This window comes from Ischnura elegans, chromosome 11 (genome assembly GCF_921293095.1).
Source record: "Ischnura elegans chromosome 11, ioIscEleg1.1, whole genome shotgun sequence".
In the NCBI taxonomy this organism is placed as follows: Eukaryota; Metazoa; Arthropoda; class Insecta; order Odonata; family Coenagrionidae; genus Ischnura; species Ischnura elegans.
In genome coordinates, this window is record NC_060256.1 from 53,055,050 (window position 1) to 53,080,016 (window position 24,967).

The following is a 24,967-nucleotide window of genomic DNA, read 5'->3' on the forward strand; positions in this document are numbered from 1 at the left end:
TTTGTCGTCATGCAATGGTCTTTGTTCTAATGCTGCTTGCCACAGAGCATAATTAGCTGTATTATTATCATGTTCATTAAATTTTTAGGAGTTTTTTTTGTGAAAAGGACGGGTTCCCACCAAATTACTCCTTATTGTTATGTTGATTTGAGACATTTTTTTCGTGATGTGGCAAGTTGAAATTATTATGGCCTTTTGTAGTTTGATACATTTACGTTAATGAAGATTGAGTACTGTAAAACTATTGTTATTTGTTTTGGGGTAATGCCGGTAGCGGAGATGATAATAGGCGCTATAAAAACCTGATCCATATTCTTTCCGTATCTGTTTCCAATCTCTTGGCACTTGTTTATTTTTCCGGCTATTGTATTTTCAATATTATGTAAGAGTGGTAATACAATATCGGATATATTCAACAGATCAAGTTCTATTCTTCTTGTAATCAACGTAACATCTGGTCTATTATTGACTATGGTTTAATTTACTTGGATCCGCAAATGGTAATGGAGGTATATAAACTATTTTCAAGGAAATATTATTGTTGTTATTATTATTACCACTATTATTGCCATTATAATTAGCTTAAGAATTTGCAGGGGGCACATTAGCAAACTATTGAATTGCTCTTGCGCATCATGTTGACGCCATTGCTTTGAAATGTGTCATTCTGAAAGGATACAGTGTCCCTAACATGCCACAACATTTATTGTTCGTCATGATACGTGGGTTGGAAACCTGTGTTGGACACGGGCAATCAATGGAGCTGACGCTTAAAGTCCGCGGTGTAATTTTCAGACCCACTCATGCTTGGCACAGCGCCTAATCGTTTACTCCTATTTTTCCGTAGCTCGATCGCTTCCCCACTGTGACGTAACTACCCGCTTCAGTGGATTCGTGTCATCATATTCTGTCGCGTCAACAGCGATAGCCTAGCTCAGTGCTAAAGTGTTGGAAATACTATCTCTTCTTGGTGCCGCACTCCTGCTAATGTATATGTTCGTGAAGGTCTAAATACCGATATAACAAACTACCTTGTTTTTCCCCCCACCCTGTATCCCGTCCGGTCCTACCTGCATCCGACGTATATCCCCTCATTGCTTTTCCGGTGATACGCTGGATGCCGCTCGGCTCGCCGAAAGCTTTGGGATCATGCTCATCCGCTATTTGCATAAATGATTAAAGGACTTTCGTATAGAGGGGGACAGGACAAGCGACCTAAAAAGCACGCTGACGCCATCTCTCGGGAGAAGGTTGCGTAACACGACTTTGGGAGATAAAGAGAGCCTTATCTGCAAAATAGATGATATTTTTCGTGTAAGCCTTCTTATTTTCGTACTTATTTCAAAAGTAAATGCATATACACCTTCAGAAATCTTTATATAATGCTCAGATGTTAGTTACTGTGCGTGGCTTTACCGAAAACCCACTTGAAATTCTTATTTAATGTAAAAGATTCGTCGAAAACAGTGTCCGCCATTTTGTAACTGCACGGTAAGTACTTATCGAAGATATTCTTTGAGATCACAGGAATTAAGAGAAAATACGCCATGATAACCTTTATACTTTATTCTTCCATTAGAATCAACCTTTAACTTCACCATCTACTTAATTTGGAAGATTTTCAGAGAAAATTCAAGACGTGAATTTTAATGGAAATTTGCTCACATATATACCTCCGTATGTTAGTAACAAGTGAAAAACAAGGTCAAATCAGGTGTATTTTTTATTTAAATGAATTTTAATAATTTTTTAACGCGAAGGTTTAAGTTTTATCTCGAATAAGCTGTTTTGTAATTTTGACCGGTTTTTTCCGATTTCCGAACACTGTGCGTTCCATAGTGGTCTGAAATCGGAAAAATCCGGGCAAACACCAAAATAGCATTTTTTGAGGTAGAAACGTGAATATGCTAAAAATAATGGATAATCATGTTACAATAAGTTAATATTCTTAAATCTCATCCGTTTCTTAAATGTCATCGATTACCAAGATATAGAGGACCAAACATGACTAAATTTCCAAAATCAAGCCTCATATCGCTTTTTGAGGTAACTTTGGAATCAAGGTGCTGGTAGAGTTCAGGAAGGATTTTGGTGAGGTAAAATACTTTATATTCTAGTAATATGGTACTTTATCTACATTTTCTATTATTTTGGAATATTTTGGTCTTATTGTAGTGGTGTAGTGTTGCAAAATGGTGGATCCTTATTTTGGCAAAACTTGACATAAAGTAGACAGTATCTTTAGTATTACTAGTACGCGTTCCTTTAATTTCATCCAAATCGTGTGAAAAAGCGAGAAAATAAGGCTAGCCTTGCGTTTTGTGGGATGAAAAAATATAAAAAGAGGAAGCTCCCGAATTTCCGCTCGAGAGACGCCAGGGAAAAGAGAAACTAAAAAAAAGTCGGAACAAGATAGACTAAGAGTGTCGAGGAACGCATAGAACATGTTAAAAGTTCAAGTGCCGCGATGCACTCGAGATCGTTTTTTGTCTTTTTTTCCCTTCTCTCCCGAGAGGTGGCGCTTGCTTTGCGTTTTTGAAGTGGCTCATCTTTGGGTGGGGGAGTGAATGGAGGACCCCTCCACGGAGGAACTCCCATGCCATACATATGTAGAGTTCGAAACGCTTTTGCCGATACTTTGGCGCGGAAATGGATTGCTCGGGTTAATCGATGCCCTGGGTCATCCATTCTTCAGCGTCCCAAATTATTCCTTTTCACTGTGTTGTCTCTGTCCTGTAGCTCAAAGCACTACGTAGAACGTTTAAATAGTTCTTGGAGTGTAGGTCAATGTATGTTATGCAAAAAAGTTTTAGCCAATGTTCCTGTTTATTTTAAACTATCATCAGGGCTTAGCTTTGCACATATTTATTGATAAAATATATATAAAAAGTATCAATAAATATGTGCAAAGCTAAGCCCTGCTGATAGTTTAAAATAAACAGAAACGTTGACTAAAACTTTTGTGCATAACACACATTGACCTACACTCTAAGAACTATTTTAACATGAATTAAACGAGGTCAAGATAAGGAAGAAAAAAAATTTTACTACGTAGAATAGCACAGCGTAGAAGTCATTCTGAGATTCACCTTGGAGGTGTAACTGGTACTATACCTGATCCGATCTTAGGAGATTCGGATTCGAATCCCAGGTATATTATATGATTTTTCCTCTGGGAATTCCATCCTTGTTGTATATAACTGTCATATGTTGTACATCTTTAGTGGCAATGAAAGTTTTGATCTCCCTTTCCTCAATTTGTGCATATTTCCATGCGATTTACTAATTTTTAGTAGGTTATTTCATTCAAAATCAGCTATTAAAAGGTTAGTTTTCGATGGTTTACTGACTTTTTTTTCAGGGCCGTAGGTAGCGTTTGTAGCTTTTTAATTCTATATAGGCTTGAACATTAAACCTTCACTATCATTTCACGTTGGTATTAATCATAGGCGATTGCCACTTCATTGCATTAGCTGATGAATTGATATCTTAAGACGTGATGTTGTACCTTGTCCTTAGGGTGTGCGAGTTTATTATTTTTGCGAGTTTATTATATTTTGCGGTAAAGCTGCAGTAAATCTTCTACTTTGTAAAATAAAATTAATATGTTTTAGACCTAAAGACCCACCGTAATTTTTTGTATAAAGTAAATATAATCTCCTCGGTAGGTACTAAATGAGCCAGGCGAGGTAGTTGATTAGGGAGCCTGAAAAGCCATCGCATAAGCTATTTTGTACAAATGTTTAAACTGTTGTATCTCGTGCGATATAATTCTTAAGAGCAAAAATAAAGCACTCATGCAATCTTGGATTACCATGCATTGGAGGGGTATAAATATCGTGTAAAGTGTGTGTCAGTATAATTAAGAGTTAAGTTTCTGATTAGTGAAAATGATTTATTTTGGAAATTTGCGTCGAGATTTTGACCATTTTCGGGGCCGTCAAACCGGGCCTTTTTTTACGCTAGACTTTGGGTATCTGATTAGCTCTTGAGTGGAGAAAACACCTTTTTGCGCTCAAGGTATTTCTCTGATATTTAAATTTGCTGATTTGGAATTTAAAACAAGTGGATAAAGCGATTGAAGCCGTGTATTGTGATTACAGTTATGATACACGCTGGAAATAAACATGATCGCTCTCTGATTTGAATTACAAAAGCCGCAAATTTTATTTCTCTCTTACACCCTGTAAAAAAAGAAAATGAATAAAGAAATTGGTTGTGAGTTTGCTATAAAATGTTACCAGACGTTATCAGACGTTGATTTCTGGGAGTGTGAACTGTTGCCTGGAAACAAATAATCGGGAAATGATAAGAATTAAAATATGGCACCCATTTGTATTTACTTGGAAACTAACTAATGCCAAATTAATTGGGGTATTGATTGGAGGCATGCAATTTAACCATTTCAAACGATTTCTCTAGAGAGCATAACGTCTATGATTGTTATGCTAGGATTCTGACTTAATTAAGCCTAATTGGCAAATGGTAAAATAAATCTACAAGGTGTTTGCGCCTCTGACGAGAGGGGAAATCGTAGTTTGAATGATTTAGATTAATGGCGGCTTTCATTGCGATTCTCAGGCAGTGGTGAACATCTGGGATTCTAGAATTCTTTGATAGAAGTTAGAAGGTAATGGTGGCGCTAATCAAAGGATATCTTGGCGGATATTAGTTAAATTTTGAAAGCTATGATATCGAACAAACTACAGTGAAATATTGGAAAATTTATGCGTCAGGGTTTATACCGTCCTTGTTTTCTTGGGGAAATGTCTACGATTTACGAACACGGTTAAACAAACGGGGGTTAAAGGTTATTAAGGACGTCAATCAACATTAAATGAATGACCGTGAAATGGTATATTCATGGAATTTATTAGTTGTAATTTCTAGAGGGTTGGATGTGTTTTAGGAATTATGATAATTTTAATTTGAAAAAGATCGCGAAAAATCCCCTGAAGAGAATGTATGGTCCGTTTTAAGTTCTATTATGACAAATTCAACCGCTAAGCCATGATTTAATGCTTTCCAGTCTCATAAATCTCACTTAACCATTGATTTACTAGTGTAAATATTTATGTGACCTAAAACAACAATTATAATGAGGTGTTGAGTTTTGCCATGATTTCCGGTTTATTTGACGTAGTGCCGAGAATTTCAGCGGAAATTTTATGTTTCATCACAATATTTTTCGTTGGATAATTTAGATGATTAAGACCATGTGTAGAAAAATATTCGAGCACGTTATTTTATGGGAGATTCGGTAAGTAGCTACGGAGTAAATCATGATACATCTCATGGTGAAGGGGAAGTCATCCCCGGAAAGATTTTATCTTTTTGTTTCATGTTTACCGTGAACTGTTTGTCGTTCATTGAAAATGCATTGCAATTGAGCATGAGTGAACTGACCTAGTTACTGCGCACTTCGGAAAAATCTCCCCTTTTCATTCGCTTCGTGTGTCTGCGATTTTTTTTTATCGTTTCGTTTGTTTTCGCTGCTGAAAGGATGTGGCGCACCGCTTCAACTTGCTCAGCTCGTATGCTGAAAGCTTGCTATTTAAATATCCACCGTGTTAAAGTAATACGCCTCAGTTGAGGGTTGGGTCTTCTTCGGATTCACAATCTACCATCCAGCGAGAAGCGTGTTGGAAAAAAGGGTTAATATTTTGTCTACATAATAATAAATTTATTGCTTCGTAAGCAATTAAAAATTTAAATATCATAGATACAAAACTAATTTTGTAGCTTAAGGTGACCCCAGAAGCTATTGCCTGTTGGAGGGATCGCATTCAGAAATAAAATTGTAGTATTGTGTTGTTGTGTTGCATAGAAAAAAATGTCTTCCAGATGAACTTTTGATACATATGTAATATACAATAAGGAAGCACTACAGAAAAGCGATGAATTGAAATAAAATTAACAAAATTAAAAAAAGGAATATGCTGAGAAAATACGTTTATGAGATATCCCTGATAATGTTTTTGTTGCTAGAGTTTAACATGCTTCAGGAAGGTATATATCTTGCTATTCTCTTTGATTGTTTTTGGCAAAGTGTTGTAAATTTTTGGTTTTATGAAAAGAAAGCTTCGTTTAGCAAATTAATATTGGGTTTGGTAAATACGTGTGAATTATGTGTTCGTTGATAGAGTGAATGGGGCTTATCCAAAACTTTTGGGATAATACCACTACGAAGGTAGAACAACCTTAGCCCCTTGTAGATTTATAAGTGCTTCAAGGTTAGTATCTGCAGTATGGCAGACGTAGGAAATATACCCGTCTTAGCCACTCTAAAATAGCGGTTATTGCAAATAACCGCGTCGCAATTGGGAAAAATGTGCTGGGCATGCCGTCGAATGGTTGTTGAATCAATGGAGTATTCACGCGAAGAATACTCTGGGCTTGGAACATAGATGCGAACTCTACTCACCTATTAAACCAGTCATCCGTGTACCTTGGATACGGATAGGGGTCGTTGCTGCTGAAGTCATAGCTGGCTTTGGCGTTCTGCAAATAAATGAAATCATTGTTCAATTAGTTAAGTAGAGTAATAATAGGATACAGTATACTTTTGTAATACACAGAAAGTAAATACGTATTGAATTTCCGTTTCGCACCCGTCCGTTTAGTAACAGTTCATTTTCTGTAGGCTCATTTTTACCGGCTTCAAAAATAAGCTAATGAGGGGATTAAGTTATTGCGAGACTTATAAACATGTTAGTGACAATTCAATTGCAAAAAGGAGCGAGGGTTTTCTTCAAGAATTTTTTATGCTCAGGATCGTGGGATGTTGCCATGTAGCTATAGTGGACGGAAATGGGTTAAATGCCATATCTAATGAAACATTACGTGCAAGTCAGGATATATAGGGTCTGAACATTCTGTTGATGTACGAATGAATTATATAATAATTAATGTTCCCTGAAGTGATTGCGCACCGAATGCTATTTGCTCTGAACTTTATCGCCAAAACATTTTTTCACTCAAAATTTATTAGGTAGAATATATTTTTTGGTAGCCATCTTATAAAATATACATAGCATTAATTGTCATCTTCACGGATAAAGGAAAAAAAAAAATCTCGAAAACCACCTGCACTTACACAGATTTATTCAGGCTATTACCTTCTCGCTGCTTCCGATTTTTGGCCGCCAGGTGTCTGAACCTTAGTTTGGATTAGCGCATTAGATATTAATTCAAAAAACTAATTTTCATCGTCTTCGTCGTATAAATCTTCCTGATCATTAGTGAACCAAAACCAGCTTCGTCCTCTAATAACGTGGAACCAGGACATTTTTTATGTCAAGCATGAATAAATCTATCCCGCGATTGAATTCTGGCGGACTGATGTAGCGAGCGGCTTCGACCCATCTCCTATCCCCCCGCACCCCGTGGCTTAGTCCGACCGAATGTTTCCAAGAGCGGAAAAAAGCATGGCAGAAGACCTTTCTCATTTCAAGAGTGCCTCCCGGGTTATTTCTTCTCCTTCCGCCGCCTCTCTCTATATTTCACTCTTACGCTCCGCAGCCATTCCGGTGTCCTCCATCTTTCGAAACTCTTTTATGTTTTTCCTTTACGCCCGACTCCTTTCATCCCGTGCCATCCGTTGGGAAGCTGGAGGATATGGGATCAAACATGACATTTGTTTGCTGCAGAAGACAAAATAAGATGGATTGGATTTTCCAACTCCTTACGTGAGGGTAGAGTCTCAAATGCACCCAAATTTTCGTGGCAACGGATAAAAATTGATACAATTCCGTGCATGTTTATTTAGTTCTGGACCTAGGTTTTGATATTTTCGCCGCTAACAAATTCTCTTCATATGGCACAAGTAACTTTGGAGACTATATTAGTGACGTATTTGTCAAAAGTATTCGTAAGTTGATTCTATGGTCTTGTTTGTAGAAATGGACTTCAGTTTCGATTACGTGAGCCATTATCTACGTCTTCTGACAATGAAGATGAGCCTAATTATGTGCCCATTTATGTATTCATTTTTATTTACTTGGTACCTAAAAATTGATACAAGTCCGTGCATATTTGTTTAGTTCTCCACCTAGGTTTTGATATTTTCGCAGCTAACAAGATCTCTTCATATAGCAGAAGTAACTTTGGAGACTAGATTAGTGGAGTTATTGTATGATCTTCTTCCGTCACCAATTGACCTCTTTTCTACCAAACTATTCCACGCTGTAATGTAGATGTTCTTCAATCTTTCGGATTACATGCTGTCAGGGTTGATCGATCGAAATCCCTTAGGTTACAAAAATGGTGGAAATATCTACCTAGAGAATTAAATTTTAGAAACCCATAAAAAATAGAAAGTTAAACGGTATTTCTATATTGACGAATTTCTTCTCTTAACACACTGGCCGTCGGAAAATCTTGAACTAGCTAATTAAGTTTATCATACCCATGTTCCTTGGTGCATCGAGTTTACAGGAATCTTGTTTTGCTTTTATCATTCATTCTGTTTAAATCCCTATTATTTTTATGATAAAACTTAAAACTTAGAACCAACGTCTATTAGAATTTTTCAAGTGTTTATGGAAAAATAAAAGAGTACATCTTTCCATCGGTATGATTATTAATGGATTATTTGTTTCAAAATTTTGCAACTAACTTAAACTTATCAGAGTTACTCGCAATTAACTGTATTTCCTGTATGAACTTTCAAACTCACTATTTTCATTACTATTTTTGAGGTAAAAATAAATGCTAACAGAGGTCTAATTCATATACCCTAATATTTCAAGAAAATGGTGTAAGTTTTGAAAAGTAATTAGGTAGTAATAAAATTGACAGAAAACGGAGTTTCACATAGTGCTTTGAGCCGGTAATCACTGCGTAGATCGTTGCTTCTAGGCTGAGTTATGTCACAAGACTACGCATTTATCATTGAAATCCTAGACTAAAAATATTAGTATGTTTGTTTTTGTTGATTTATAAAAAAAGATCAATCATCAATGCAGTGTCTATTGCGCAGGCTTCCTTGCCTTTATGACACTCTCCATTAATTGAATTTTTGGGAAGTTTCAAACAATGCTTTTGGCCGATAATAATCACTGTGCACAGATCACTGCTTACGACACTAGACAGCGAAAAATCATTGAAATCCTAACCTAAAAAATGGGTGGTTTCTTGTTGTTGATTAAAAATAAACGTGCTATTAACAATGGAGTTGCTATCGCGCAGACCTTGCTTTTATGTAACTCTTTTTTTATTGATTTTTTATTTCAGGATCTCAAGAGTTTACTCCTTCGCTCACCGCGCTTTTTACACGGGAAATAACTTTGGGATATCCAAAGCAGCAGTGCACGTGAAAACGCGACGGCTGAGATTACTTTTTTCATATTTTAGGACACAGGTAAAGAATTTTTCCTTTTTTCAAGCGAAAACCTTTTTCTTTCTCCTTCCTCAGTCCTTGCCGTCTTTGGATAAGGGCAGCATTATGCCGCGAACAAATCCAATACCTACGTTTTTGTACGGCCCTGATTGGAATGTAAAACATATCCTTCCACTCTGTTTATTTTGGCTCTTTTGGTTTTGATGGAGTAAGGGCAAATAGATACCTGGCTATCTCTCCCTCTATAAAGATGTTTACATATTTCTTCAAGAGGAGCATCCAATTTCCCATTTTGACGTCTTCCTATGCGTATGTAGACGTATTACTTCAAACTTCCACTACGCGTATGCACTGGAATGCTTTTGTTTGGCCTATAGTTTTTGCGTCCAATACTTTTTTTTAGAAACTGCTCTTCATATTTCTATTTATTGTGAGAATTGCCTGAAAGCATTAGCTTTTCTCTTTATTCTTAAAATTTCGAGTGAAAATTAAATTGTATCCTAAAACCATACTTCTAAACCGTATATCTCTACAATTATTCCTTCATTACTGATGATGACGAGATGGAGCTTTAGATTGCCGTTGTCGGTGTCTGCACTTCCTCTGTCTTAATCTCGGTACCCCTTCGTGGTCATTCATCCTACGTTTTATTTTACGTGAACTGTCCTTTTTCTGGAAAATAACTTGAAAATTTTGGCCTTTAATTTTACAATTTTTACTAAATTTTCAGGGTAAACAATTACTACTGACGTTTATAAAGGCAATGACTATTGGTAGATACGCTCCTGCATATAATGAAAAACATTGGTACAGTAACATCATTCTATATGATTTTGTTATCGATTTATGAGCCCTAAGCCAACCGTAAAATTATATTTTCATTGTTAAATGGTTAGATGTAATTTTTTATAGCAAGAACCTCTCTCAATCGTCAGCTCTACCATTTTCTGGCATCCCCATGATGGCTCAATTGTGATGGCAAATGTATCGGTAGGAAATGATAAGGAGTCATTGTGTCCGTCTTAGTTGTTGGCAATTTCAGTATATTAAAAGTAAGCAGAGATGAAATGCTGAAAATATTAGGATTTATGCGGTTGAAAATGGCGTCTTCTCTCAAGGAGATATTTGTTATGAGAATTTTGAACGCTAATATAGGGTGGGCAGTTAATTAAAACGGAGGAAAATTATTTAAAAAAATTTAAATGCTGCTGTTGCTGAACAGGAATCGTGGAAGATTTTGCTTGTGAATTAAAGTAGGTTTATTGTTTGGCCATTTTTTGTTAGTAATGTTTATATTCCTCCTAATAGATTTAATAATGCTTTTTACCTGCTTTAAAATGAATCAGGCAGAAAAGGGTTATTAGTAATGTTATTCTCCTTTCTGTGTCGAGTCATTGGCCTTGTTATTTTAAGTGCTGTAGTAATACAGTTTCTGGTTGAAGAGTTGCAACGCTATCAAGGAGATGTTGGTCAAAACTTGTTGGTTGGTAAGGATATTGCCTGCTATTGGATACTATGAAAAATTAATTCTCGGGATTAATAAAATAAATTATGTTTGCATGATAATTGCTTGGTGAGGTGTGAACTCTTTGTGAGTTGGTGACTTCATTAGTATTCCGGTTCATTTACTCGTCTTGTGAGAACTTTAGGATGAGGGAAGAATTGCTCAAAAAAGCGTAAACAACAGCGAACCCTGTGTGGCCCATGGACGAGACTGAGAAGTAGCAGAGACTCAGAGACCCGCTTTATACTAGTTTGTGACGTCATAAACTTATCTGTGTCATAGTTAAGACCGTCGATTTTCTCCACGAACAGATCAAGAAGTTGGCGACGCATCGGGAAACGACATTATGAGAATCTATATATTTTCAACCTCTATGACAATGTTAAATTATGAAAAATGGGCAAAGGAGCCCATTGTTTAGAGGAAGGCGATTTCTGGTGAAATTGTGGACGCAGTTGCGTTTCTGTCGAATCGTATATCATCGCGGCCCGCTTCAGTCATCGGAACGCGTTGGATTCGCGGGAAGAATGTCATTTACGGGGAGCTATATACGGCGATGAATGTTGTAGAGGAGAGAGGAAAAAACCCCGTGTTCAATGTGTGATCAGGATTATTGGATTTGAGGGACGTGGAATGCGTTGTCGTTTGGACGGAAATGATTCATGGGTTCAATCGGTCATGTTCCCTTATGTTCGATGGAAACGAGCATGTTCGTATCGAGAGGATTAAGGGGCGACCCTTAAAAAAAAAGCAAGGATTTTGGACTCGTTCCAGCGCTGGAGTATCGCTCATCCTCCAGTGCTGGACAGTGGAAAAGTCCTTGAAAGCACCTTACCTCAGTCCTCTCCTCCAGTGTCTAAATGAGGAACATTTTTAATAGCTTATTTTAAATTATATTTCCTTTCCATCGACCAAATTATTATTTTAACAGAGTGTCCAGTGATCGTGAAAGCCGGGAGAGTCGGGGATTTTGCGTGAATGTTTAGTCCCTGGAATTATGATGAATTATTATTGAATTTTCGCTCCAATCTGGAATTTCAAGATCTTTAAAATTTATCTACCCGTTTGTTTCATAATTTATTGGTTACATTTTAAATTGCACTTTGTGAAAACATACATTCATCTATATGCATCTCTAAATTATGACGGATGTCTTGCGGTGCCGAGGTAATCATTAATATATTAAGTGTGAAATATCTATTATAGAGTGAAAGTCTTAAAAATTTGGAATGCAAAATAATACATAAACATAATATTATTCAAAAGTATTGACGGTATTTTGGGTGTTCAAATTCTTATCTATCGTACTAATCACGTAAGATTAATGGAATTTTGTAAAATTTCCCTGAAAAACTTGGAATTATGCATGAATATTTCTACTTTGATTGGCTGGATAGGTACCCTGTTTAATGAATCGCAAGTTAGGGTTTGAGTAAAGGGACCCGTTATATCACAACAGATCTTTGCAAATATGTGCTTCGCGCCAGCTCGATAAAATTAATTAAGGTACAACAAAATCGAATGGAAAAGTTTGATCTTAAAAAAAGAGCAATCAAATTCCATCCTCTTTTTACCATAGCTCTGCATTTAACTAGTCACTTAGTTCGCAGTCACGCGCATGGGAGCAAAGTTATGCGTACAAAAGGTGGAATTTGCTATGAACATTCGACTGGAAATTGGGAGAACCAGATTCGAATCCCGGCTTAACCAATCGATTTTTTCGTTGCGAATTATACTCTGTCCTTTCGCAGCGATGAATTAGTAAATGCTGAAAAAGCGTAATTTTTACCTCTGCAGCTATATCTAAATGATGCCGACAAATGTAAATGAACTCACTCTGGAATTTGAACTGGAATTGAACATAATACTCCAATGCGGAAAGAACACTGTAGTGTCCATGTTTTACGTATGTTCAGTAGCTCTACAGTGAATTCATGGAAAGTGAGTCAATGTTCAGGGTGATTAAAAAAGAATACCACAACTTGAAAAATCTGTATTTCATCAAAGAAGCACGATAAAAAATTGTGTTGTATAGTTTTATAAGGAGTATTTTAAAAAGTTTTTTTTTCGCTTGAAAATAACTTCGCATTTGTATTTACAGAATACAGAATATGTGTACACAGAATGAAAGCAAGTATTTGTCGCAGCAAGGCACAAGTTTTTGTACATCCTTTTCGTAGAATGTTGTCGACAGTGTAATCATCCATGAGATAACATGTTCTTTTAGCTCTTCGTCGCTGTTTGTCAATGTTTTTGATCATCCTCCGTACAGCCCCGACCTCGCTCCAAGCGGAATTCACCTGTTTTTGCATCTGAAGTCTTTCCTTGAGGTCAGCGGTGCAACTGCGACGAAGAGGTGAGAGAACATGTAATCTCATGGATGATTATGCACTGGCGGCAATATTCTACGAAGAGGGTGTACAGAAACTTGTGCCACGCTATGACAAATACCTGGAAAATCACGGGATCTACGTCAAAAATAGTGTAAGAGTGGTAGAGATCAGTGGAGGCTGGTGGTTACATATCCAGGGTATGCATTAGAGAAGATATACGATGATGAAAAGGACATGAAGTTCAAATGAATTCTGCTGAATGGCACTGAATGCATTGACGGACTAGAATCCTGAGCGCAGTTAGTGTAGGTGGCAGCTATACCGCTACACTACCTGCGAGTTAATCACCAATTATGCGCATGCGCTCTCGCGTCATATGTTGAGTCTGCTCCCAGCACCCATTTGAACATGGCATGTATCTCCCCCCGCTTACCGTGTCCCGCCCGACCACCCACAAGCGATCCCGTAGACCGAATATGCGGCCGGCGCGGTGCCACGGGATCGCACGCTTGTAGAGCGGTGAATTCGCCAATGAGACAGCGGTAGCGTTTGGAGCTTCACATACCATCTCTGTGTGGGCAGAATTTTTATCCTTCTCTTTGCGAAGGAATAAATAGTTTTCTTTTGTAATTCATTCATCTTTGGTGTCCAGTTGCTAACATGCGTATATGCACACGCCGCCCCTGGTAGAGATGTGTGCTGTATATTTCTTTTATGGGGAACACTCTCGAGGGCCGGGAACCAAGTCAGAGACTTATACGCTCGCGCCATCTCAAGAGGGGAAGGGCAGAGGAAGGAAAAAGGATGGGAGGCATCGCCGCGATGAGAGCCCGACCACTCCTCCAGGGGAAGGATAGGGAAGGAAGGGAGGGACGGGAAAACCCTCGCCGCTGTAGAAGCGACCAGGGCCCTCTATTCCCGAAACCATACTTAAATGTTTCTACAGAAAGGAAAGATATTCCTATGAGGAAGAAAAATCTTACGATTTTCCGTATTTTTATCCTAATACACAGTGGATTCGGGGGTCCCAGGGCGGGCCCCGCCAGGATACCTCTCGAGGACCGGGAACCAAGTCTGAGACTTATACGCCCGCGCCTCTCGAGAGGGGGAGGACAGAGGAAGGAAAAAGGAATGGAGACATCGCCGCGATGAGAGCCCGACGATATCTCCAGGGGAAGGATAGGAAAGGAAGGGAGGGGACGAGGAGTCCCGCACCGTTACAAAGGCGGGCGGGCCCTACTAACAGCGAAACCAAGCTTACGCAATTAATATGCTACCAATCCTAGTAGATTTTCCAATGAGGGAGAAAAATCTATCGATCGAATCGGTAGATATCCTAATATACAGTAATACATATACATATAGATACAGTAAAATAATTATCATGCAGCCATGAGGATGGAGTACGACTTTTACCGCGAAACGTCGGCAGCCATGGAGGAGATCTACATCTACATACTACCCTGCAAGCCGCCTAAATGGCGTGTGGCACGGGGTGTTAGGCCATTCGCACATAAAAAGGAAACGCTCTTACGAAATTAAAACTTGCATTTATTTATGCCCTTCATGGTTTGGGGGAAAATGGAATTCCCATATCTATCCGTTCGGCAAAACATCTCTCTTAAAATATCGCTTCTGTCGGACCTGGAAATATAGTGCAGCTCTAATATTTTGTTCCCCGTGTCGCTCTTAAAGATATCAATTCTCAATTGTTATAGCAATATAAGCCTAGCGTGCAGCTTCCGAGTCTCCAGCTGCTCCCAGCCTAATTCGCTCAACATCTGGGTAACGCTGTCTGTACGCCCGTAGCGGTTTTTGACGAAACGAGCAGTCTTCCTTTGTATTTTGTTCAGTTCGCGGATTAAGTCCTTCTGCACCGGATCCCATACGCTCGCTGCATATTCGAGGTGAGGATATGATGGGAAGTGCATCAGAAGTAGGTTTTCATTCTATTTGATGGAATCATTATTTGGGGATAACGTTCTATTTGATTATTTTACGCGTATAAAATAAACCACTCACCCTAAGCATTCCAACTGAAAATGCGATATTATGGACACCATTGCTTAATCAACAAAACATAGAAGGATAAGATATAACACGTAATAAGTATTTTAACGCTGTACTGTTTACAAATTGTGATGGAAACGATCTAACGAACTAATATTTTATTTATTATTTCGCGATGTAACTTAGAGATGATGAAACCGGGGTCATATCTATTAAAATTCTTGAGGTGAAGCTTTCAAAATGTTATTTACTATTTGTCTACGATAATGGAATATTTTCACCTTGTGAAGCCTGAAGTGTTATAACGGATGTTATCTAAATGATGTACATGTTCACTAACTCTTGGTTAACTATGTGGTATTCCATTATTTCCTGGATATAGACAGTTACTTATACCACTTATTTTACAAGAGCGCGACCCGGGTTTCAATGAGTAATCATCATCATCAGGCGCTAATTATAATTTGTTTATCTTGTTGTTAATCTTGTTGTTACCTAGTTACTTGATGAATTTTAAAACGGACGCCAGAATAGGTGAAAAGGATGGGTAGAGGTATTCATTTATAAGGGTATTATCTTGATTTTCAATAATTTTTAAAATTTCTAACTGTTCCCTAGAATCCAGTTCTCGGCGGTCATTGCAAAAATTTAAAATATTCATTTTAAAGTCGCTTCTGTGGCAGTTACATATTAAGTGCTTAGCAAAATTACTCTTTTCATCTTTATTATGTTTGTAAGCACTTAAATGTTCTTTTTTCCTAATTTCAAAACTTCTTCCTGTCAAAAAAAAAAGAAAAAAAGATGTACATGTTGTTAAATTTTTGATGCGCATAAAGAGTACGGTAAAAGTGATAAATCTTCTTTGTGAAATGATTCCGAAGAATAATGATGCGCAGGAAATCAAACCCTCCCCATAATTTAGCCTCCTATAATTATTTGCCAGTTTGAGCCAATGTTTTGAGTCCAACAACGAATGTCTAATGCATGCATATTGAGGAGCCAGGAATATCAGACCTACCTCACTATGCAAGCTTTTCATGCTTCATACTAGATTTTTTGAAATGTTTGCTTAAAGATAATGCGACCGCGGTTCTGTTTTCCTCACGCATATTTTTTTAGTTCCTACTAGTTCGGGAAATTTTAAATTGTTTGCAAAAGAGATGAGTAAACAGAATTGTTTGGCCTGTGTAAGAGGACTTTTCAGGTTTATTGGTTATTGGCTGCGGAGCTGTTCAGCCGTGTGTGGCCAAACTTTCCAGTAAGCGGAAATCCAATAAGCCCACGCTGTAACCAATGAACGCTGAGGAATGTGATGATTGATGGGGTAAAATATGCACCCACGTGCATTTAAGAACTTGATTTTCATCAGTATAACTTTGGCGAGATTTTAATTTTTTTCTGTCAAGATGAGGGCGATTTTTCCAATTATTCAGATCCGCGGTATGCTGAATATTTAATTTATTTGCTCCACAACGCGCAATAATGTCCTAGCAAGCTTCATTTTGATATGTGCTGAAACGATAAAATTCGAAATTTTTAAGATCTTATGTTCTCACCTTCCTAAATTTTTTTAATTATATGTGTGTTGATGACATTCTATATATTCCATTTTACCATTCAATATTACCATTTTGAAGATAATACATGTGAATGCCACCGCGTGCATTCCAAAAACTGTGGCCATGACGAGGTTGGTAGCCAGGCCTCTTAGGTGTACGTTCACCCACAGAAACCCGTGGTCTTGATTGCTCTTTGGTCTCTGCTGTATTTTGATGGCTTATATTTCGTCCACGGTTAAGAAACGGCGAAAAATCTTGTTCGGACTGCATCTGAACATTGCAAAACACTTCTTTGAAGTGTCCATACAGTTGCGATTATGCTTGATGTGGAAAATCGCGGCACCCGTCGCGCGAATAGCTTTTTCACGTCAAAATATGCATGTAAAATGTGATATAAGCGCTCATTTGAGATGCCGAAAGCATCAGTCATCCCATGAATCATTCAATTCATGAATTCATCGAACGTATCATTCCGTGGATTTTATCGATGATTTTTAGTGTCACGACCTCTTTCTGGCGTCAAAATAGCTCAAAATTTTACAGTCGTTTACTATTAGATAGCAACTAAAGGGAGTATTGTTGTACGTATGGTTTCTACGTGAGAAATGCAAAGTTATAGACTTATCAAACAACCTTGGTAGTATGTAATAAGTGTATAGCAATTAAGTTGAAGGATACAGAATGAAATATTGATTCCCGTAGTCAGCAGCGAAATGAGGAAATCCCGAATCATCCCACTCGTCCTTGACCCCATACCTTTGCACCCTCCGTTATTTGAGTGATTCCTTGTAGGTGTGCTCATTACTGGAGCTCTCTCCAATCCTTTATCCTTGAGACAAAAAAGTGTGACGCTCACGGCGTCAAAACCTTGAGCTTATGCAGCAGACATCAGATAGGCGAGCATTCATTGTGCTAGGGACCTCAAAAGTGTAGAGCCTGAGACAATGGGAAGAGAGGAAAGGACGCATATCCTTACATTTTGTGGGCATCAAAATAAGAGAAAGGGAAACAAAGTACCTGCCTCAGGTCCAATATTGACGTCAGAGAGAGTGGGGACCTTTTTTTTAACGAATTGTCCTATCATAATGATCAGCGTACCTTGGGAAATGAAAAATAGAATATGGCATGGTATTTTTGAGGGGACGGTTAACAGCTGAGGTCATCTGCGCCATGGGGGAAGGGTAGGTAAGGAAGGGTGGAGAAAAACCCGGTGTCGACATTAGCGTGCTCTAAACGAGAGGCGCCAAGGGGCACACGGCTCACGGTCCCATCCGACGGACGGAGTGTTGCGCTTGAAATGACCTCCACACATCGTTCAAGCAGGGATCGGGCAGTTTCTGAAAATTCTCCGCCGCAGCCAGGAACCCGAGCCATCTGGGTGGGAAGCCAACACTGTAGCCACCATACCAGCCCGATCCCCGAAAAATAAGAAATTTCATGAGGACGAAAAGTAATTCTTTGATGTAAATTCGTCAGATATCAGCTGAGTGATGTCTTTTGTGAACTCGTGCGTTGGCCTTCAGGTGGAGCATTATATGTTCTTTTTAGCCATCAATTTTAACTTTCTTAGATAATTTAAGGGTGAGAAACTGCCTCCAGTACCTTGTCAATGTGTAATTTGCTCCCTTTTGGCTATCCACACCCACCATCCGTTTGAACCACTCGGTGAGTGAGCGAATTTCAAGCCCACTGGAACTTCGGGGATACTAGAATGAAATTATCTCAATGGTGTTTGTGAATATTTAATCACTCTAACGGGGATGACGAAAGAAAAATAATTATTTTTGTTAGTTAACAATAAATAAATATTTATTACTTTAAGCTGATGCAATGAGAGGTTAGGGAGAAGATTCTGTGATGTTGCATGGTATACACAGCTCGGAGGCAATTTTTTTCCGGTAAATTTCTTAGTAATGTAGAGCTCAATACCGAGGCTATCTTACGTTGTTCTTGAATTTTAGTTATCATGAGCATTATTCCATAACCTTTCAGACTACTGTGTCTTCCTAATTTGGGCGCGTTTCGCCTATCCATATGTCTTTATTATCCTTTGTTAATGCTGTTAGAAGCGTAAAATTTGAAGTATTATTATATTGTAATTAGTTACATAGAAATTACGACATATTTATTATTATTAATTAATTAAAATCCCAGTTTTGGTCGACTTAGCCCATACCTCTCTCAATTTTCGTACGACTTTTTTGCTTAAAAGTTCTGATTCATTAATTACTTTTGTGTAATTAATGTGGACGTTTTCCTTCATGTTTTTTCTTCCTTCTCTGTAATAAGACGATTTCATTGCGCTTGTCGGCCTTTCTATTGTTGACATTTTCCACACAAATTAAAATTTATTTTAAACAGCCTAAAATATTTTACTCTCCTTAAGAAATGGATTTTCTAACCATCGCGGTATTTTATCTTGGTTATCTCTATTCACACTTATCTTTAGAAGCGACGCGAAAAAAGCCGGATGGGTAAAACAATCGCTGGGAAGTTGTGAGCGCAAGAATTGAGGAGGGTGGTGTTTGGGGGGGGGGTGACCCCGTTATTTGATCGTCATCTTCCGAAAGGAAGCGCAGAGGCTGAGGGACTCGTGATTTTATTTTCCGAGCTCGGTACCCTTTTCGGATAAACTAGAATGCTTTGGAGGCTTCCTAGAAATCCCGATTCAAGTCGCTTTTCCATTTTGCCGTTGCGTGTTCGTGGTAAACGCTATGTAACCTCTTTTGTCTCACCCACCTCCATGCTAAATAAGAATTGTTTTATATTTTCTCATAGAATTGTAATACATAGAAAATTATTACATAAATCGATCTGAGAGAGCGTTGAGAACCCATTTGTAGCGAAACATTGGAAGCTATACCCCGGTAGAATTGTTTTATAAAGGTATTGATATATCGGAATAAGTGATTAATTTTTCCCGGCGTACCGACGAACGGAAATATTTTTATAAGCCACTTCATCGGTACATTTATATGATTTGAACTTACAAGTACCCGATTTATGGTCCAGCTGAAAATTTCTTCACCCAAATTCGATAATCAGGGAAACTAGTTTTTGGTATGGTATAGTATGGTATTTGGAGGAGGCGACCGACAGCTTAGGTCATTTGCGCCATGAGGGAAGGGTATGGAAGGAAGGGTGGAGAGAAACTCGGCGTCGGCATTAGCCTTCTCTTAACGAAAGGCGCCAAGGGGACCACGGCTTAACGTCCCATCCGACGGACGGAGTGTTGCGCTTGAAATGTCCTCCACACAACACTCAAGCAGGGATCGGGCAGTCTCTGAAAATTCTCTGCCACTGCCGGGATTTGAACCCGAGCCCGCCGGGTGGGAAGCCAACGCTCTAGCCACCACACCAATCCGATCCCCAACTAGTTTTTGAGTGCGAAATTGTTGAAAATTTACTGCTTAATGAGAAGTAGGTCTCTAGCATGGTTTTTACCGTTTAACTCTGAATTTTGAAAAAAGTATCATCAACTCATTTTATCTCCGTTTAGAAAAAAATGCTATAGACGTGTTTCTCCTAAACATTGATGCTATTGGGAAATTTGTAAAGCGGTGTCCCGTAAAAATAGACATTGAGATTGCTTTTATTTGAGTGGGATGTTAATCTTATCTGCAGAACTCGGATTATGGGATCAAAAGTAATTAATATCAATTTAATCAGTCATGGGATGAAGGCTACGTGCTGTTGTTTTTCCAGATTTTGCTAATTATGTGAAGGATAATGACGCGCTTTTTGTTCCAATTAATGGGACAGTCCGCGTGATTCCTCTTGAAGCATAATATCGGCTTTAAAAACGGATATTTAAGATAATTCCAAAACAAATTCACGGATCACGATTATGAAAATTAATGGCTCAATCCTTAAGTACGTATTTAACGAGACAGCAGCGATGAATATTATCTAAGTCTAACATTGGGTGTTATATAGCGATATTTTTTCTTGTAGTCGTAATTAAGCAATGACTCCATAAATGATTACATGTGGGGATAAAATATTGCTCCAATAATTTTTTATTTGGGACATTTGTGCCTATGGAAAAGAGTCGCAACTATAATATTTGACAGTAAATTAATCTTGGTAACTCACTTTAAAATAAGCCTACTTTCATTGTGTGTAAGTGGAAATTTAACTAATTAATCCCGATTCTTCTCTCAACACGGTTCCTATTTGCTTTCTCGTATCTTGTGACGGTAAGCAAATTGACGAAAAATAATAGAAGTAGCCTTAAGTTCGTAGCAAATACTAGAGAATATAATGGCAGTGTTAATGGAAGTATGTACCCACTAAATATTTATTACTAACATTCTATTACTCTGATGTATTCCTTGGCAATGTATGGTGTATCATAAAAATATCGGATGCCGATGAAGCGGTGAATTTCAAACTACGCTGTTCCCGAAAGCACGCCCTCAATCGACTGCACTCATCCATATTCTTTGGCTATGGACGCCGTGAAGTATTGCTTCCCGCGGTACCCATGTATAATGCGGGATGCATGCTGTCACACACGGGGTTTTGGAGAAAAGTTAGTTGTATCCACGGTAGAGATTTCCCGATGGTGGAGTACTTGAGAATGGACACCCAAGTATTTTGTTATTAAGTTTTCTATATTATATTACCTGTAACGTAATATTACCATTACCACTATACAACATATTTTCGAAATTGGCCGTCAACGTGTGATTTTTATTTTATTAAATAGGTCAAACTGATGAGAATTTTTGGAGCCTTTAATACTCAGGTACTCAGCTATAAACTATTTTTAATTTTATGATAATTATCTATAAAAATATTGAGTCTTCCTGACGTGAATTTGGCTTTATCTTGTTAAGTGTTTGGGGGACTATTTCGTTAAGGTATTCATGCCAGAATTGTAGTCGCGAAAAATAGTACTAATGGTTTCCAGTTTATCTTATCACTCGTTCGCAGTAAAGTTGGAAGATTTTACTTACGTTATGAACTCAGACATTGACTCAAAGTTTTATGGTTATATTTAAATTTACATTTTCCCTATCAAAGGTCATATATTTAGCTTGCTGTCAATATCCAAACTTCTACTAAACACATTTTTTCACGATTGCCGACATATCTGACCCGCTCCCTTAATCATGTCGTATTTTCAAACGTTTATGAGTATGGAATGGCTTATATCTAGATTATGATGTATATTTAATTGTACCTTTACTATCATTTTCATTTATGTGTGAAAAATTCTACTCAAACTTTTGTCTATATCTAAAATATTTAACACAGTGCCGTAATTTGAGCCTCTTCAAATCCTCAGGCTATTTCTCCCAAAAGATCGGAGCAACACAGCATAAGCATACGAAGGTTCTAGCTGAGAAATTGAGAAATGTAATTGCGTACAGAGTTGGGTATAAACATTGAGGTTTCTCACTGTTGAAATTCCTATACAATTTTTAAAGGGATTCAATCATTTGAGTGCTTAAAATATCTTTGATAGAAATTTTGAGTAAGTGCGTGTGGACATCTAAATAAGGTGTTAGTGAAGATGAAGAGATGAGGTTTTTTAAAAGTAAGATTCCATATTATGGGTTTGAGGCTCAGTTTTGCATTACAAAGCGTGTCCATGGCTTTGCCAAAACAGAGTGAGTTACATTGCCTCCGGAAACCCCTTACGTATGACTAAAGGCCTCACGAAATATTCTGAGCTAATATCTACAGAGGTCTTGCAAAATCGAGCTGTTTATTAGGATAATGCTAAGCTCGATGATTTTTTCTTGTTATTTACGTTTGGAAGGATTAGCTACGACCTTCTGCGATCTTTGTAGTACCTCTCTGATGTAAAACTTCTATGTGTTTAAGATATCGCCCACGTAAATGTATAGAGCCCATAAATTAATATATTTACGGTTCATTATATCATAAGATATATTTTATACCAACATGTAAAGAAGAGCAGTGAATAAGCGTCAATATATGGTCATGAAGTGGGCCTTTCTCCGCTCTATTGGCAATCGTTATCACGTTTAAATCATTATTTTGATATAATTTCTACATGTACATTTTGTGTATTGCTCTATATTTTCTTTGCCGGGTTTCTTGGAAATTTTATAAATAATCGTGAACAGTAAGCTGTTTTTTAAAGCTTGGTTGTTTAATAGCATGAAAATTGCGGTGTCAAAAGGTTTAATGGCATTTGATCCGTTGGGATAGATTTACTACGGTCAAAATAAAGCCCTAAAGTTCTTCCTTAGTGCTGACTCTCTGAAGATATTTAATATTAATAGAGACTATACAGCAGGTGTCCTTATTCTCCCCTCCTCATATAACCTGACTCTGTATGAAAATCGGTTCGTGGGGACATGTCGTTACCTTGATAATGATTTCTTAGGAGCTGAAATCTATGTCGGTAAGTAAACATATAACTTGGAGCATAGAAAAGTGAAGTTATTTCCAAACATGGTTTCAGAGACTTTTATAAACTTAATTTTCATTCGAATGGAAGAGTATGTACTTTGATAATTTAATCATAATTTGTTGTCACTTCAGCGATTGCAGTTTCATATTGCATTCTTTCAAGATGAACCTCATTCATTGGCAACAAAGTATGGTTTATTCCTCCAGGTGGGCAGTTTCGGAACAGCTTGTACGATCATGACTCTTGTGACGCTTATTGATACCAAGGGTGAAGTACGCCATGAAAGTATTATTCGCCTTTGCCGGGATTCGAATCCGAATATAGGCAGGTCTGATATACAGCCAGTTACGTGGCCAAGTCAGGTAAGCATTCATAGTTCCCAAGAATCAAATTCCGGTATTCGTTTCCTTTTAGAAACGATTTCTTCAACGAGCCCTCTAACAGTAAAAGTGGCTCGAAGCTCCATACCGGAGAGGGTTTAAGGATCATCCTTTTGCGTGACGGGTTGTCGACCACACGTTTACAATGGAAAGGCGTTGTTTTTTGCTCCCAAATAGCTCGCTTAGGATTCCAGCGAAAGGAAAAAAAGCTGCTCTCCCACTATCCGTTTATTTGTCAGACTGGAGCTTAGCGAGGAGCGATGTTTCGGGGTGCTGCGCTGGCTGCGGCATGACAAATGATACAAGGCGTTACCGAGAGCGCCGTCGCTTGGGTGCCGTGAAGGGAAATTAGCGCTCAGTCCCGCCCTTACTGTGTCTCGCCCACCCTCCCACTTGCAGCAATCCAACGTCGTTCCAGAATTATTCATGCCCCGCAGCGCGCCGCTCACCTGTTTCGATTTGCGAGCTAGCGTAAAAAAATAATTCTCCTACGCTCGAAGAAATTCTATCAATCATAAATTTTTGCTTGTCAGTACATCTCGGTGAGTACGCATAAACCTAGGTGTACTATTAGTGTATGTAATACAGTGCGATCTCGGACAAATATGCAGCCGTGGCATAGCCAAATTATTGACCACGCCGGATTATTGGAAACGGAAAATGCCTAACGCGATAAAAGCGAAAATGTTGCTCGTCTAACCCAAACTAACGAAATAAATTATATCCTAAATATAGCTGTCTTTATTGATACCGAGGATATCTTTGACAAAAGGCATGAAAACCAACACTAATCAACGCCAATTATTTTATTTTATTGAGCCAGTAGTTATTTTTGCATAATATTTGACAATTAATTTTATACCATCAAATTATTTAAATAATTGAATATTTAAAAAATGTGTTTACGAACCTATCTGTCACTATCCGCGATTACCTAATTCACGTAATTAATCTGAAAATATTGATGTTGGACGCCCGCGAAAAAGCATATCCTGGCAGATGGAGGCATGTAGGTGAGAGTCAAATACAAACGATATTCCACCATCAATCATCATATGTTTTGATGATGGAATATTGTTTGTTTGAAAATTTTCTTCATGGCGAATATCATCCTTTGTGACAGTGCACGAGTACAAAGTTACTTTTTTTGTGCAGTTTTTTTTATTTATTCCTGTATATGCAAAATCCAAAATGCTCTATGGAAACTTACCCTCACTGTTAAAATAATAATGATAATGTGACGATATTGTAATTTCACAAAACTTTAATTTCATGTGAGGAATCGTCAAGGACAGAGAAAGAAGAAGCTCTTTATGTCACCAAATTTTTTGTACAATGCAAGTATATGTGATAGCTGGAGAAAATTGCCTCGAAAAAGACGTAAATTATTGATTGCCGTACTGTATGCTTAAAGGTCTCATTCGTTGTAAAAGCTAACAACTAAATAAGA

General features: G+C 37.9%; 1 protein-coding gene across 1 annotated transcript in view; it reads right to left on the reverse strand.

Annotated features, from left to right (window-relative positions):
* Window positions 1-24,967, reverse strand: part of LOC124167752 (neuroendocrine convertase 2) — a 433,133-nt gene that overhangs the window by 101,327 nt on the left and 306,839 nt on the right. The window contains exon 6 of the mRNA XM_046545763.1: window positions 6,425-6,501. Coding sequence (XP_046401719.1) covers window positions 6,425-6,501 — 77 coding nt within the window. The remainder of the gene's footprint in view (window positions 1-6,424; window positions 6,502-24,967) is intronic.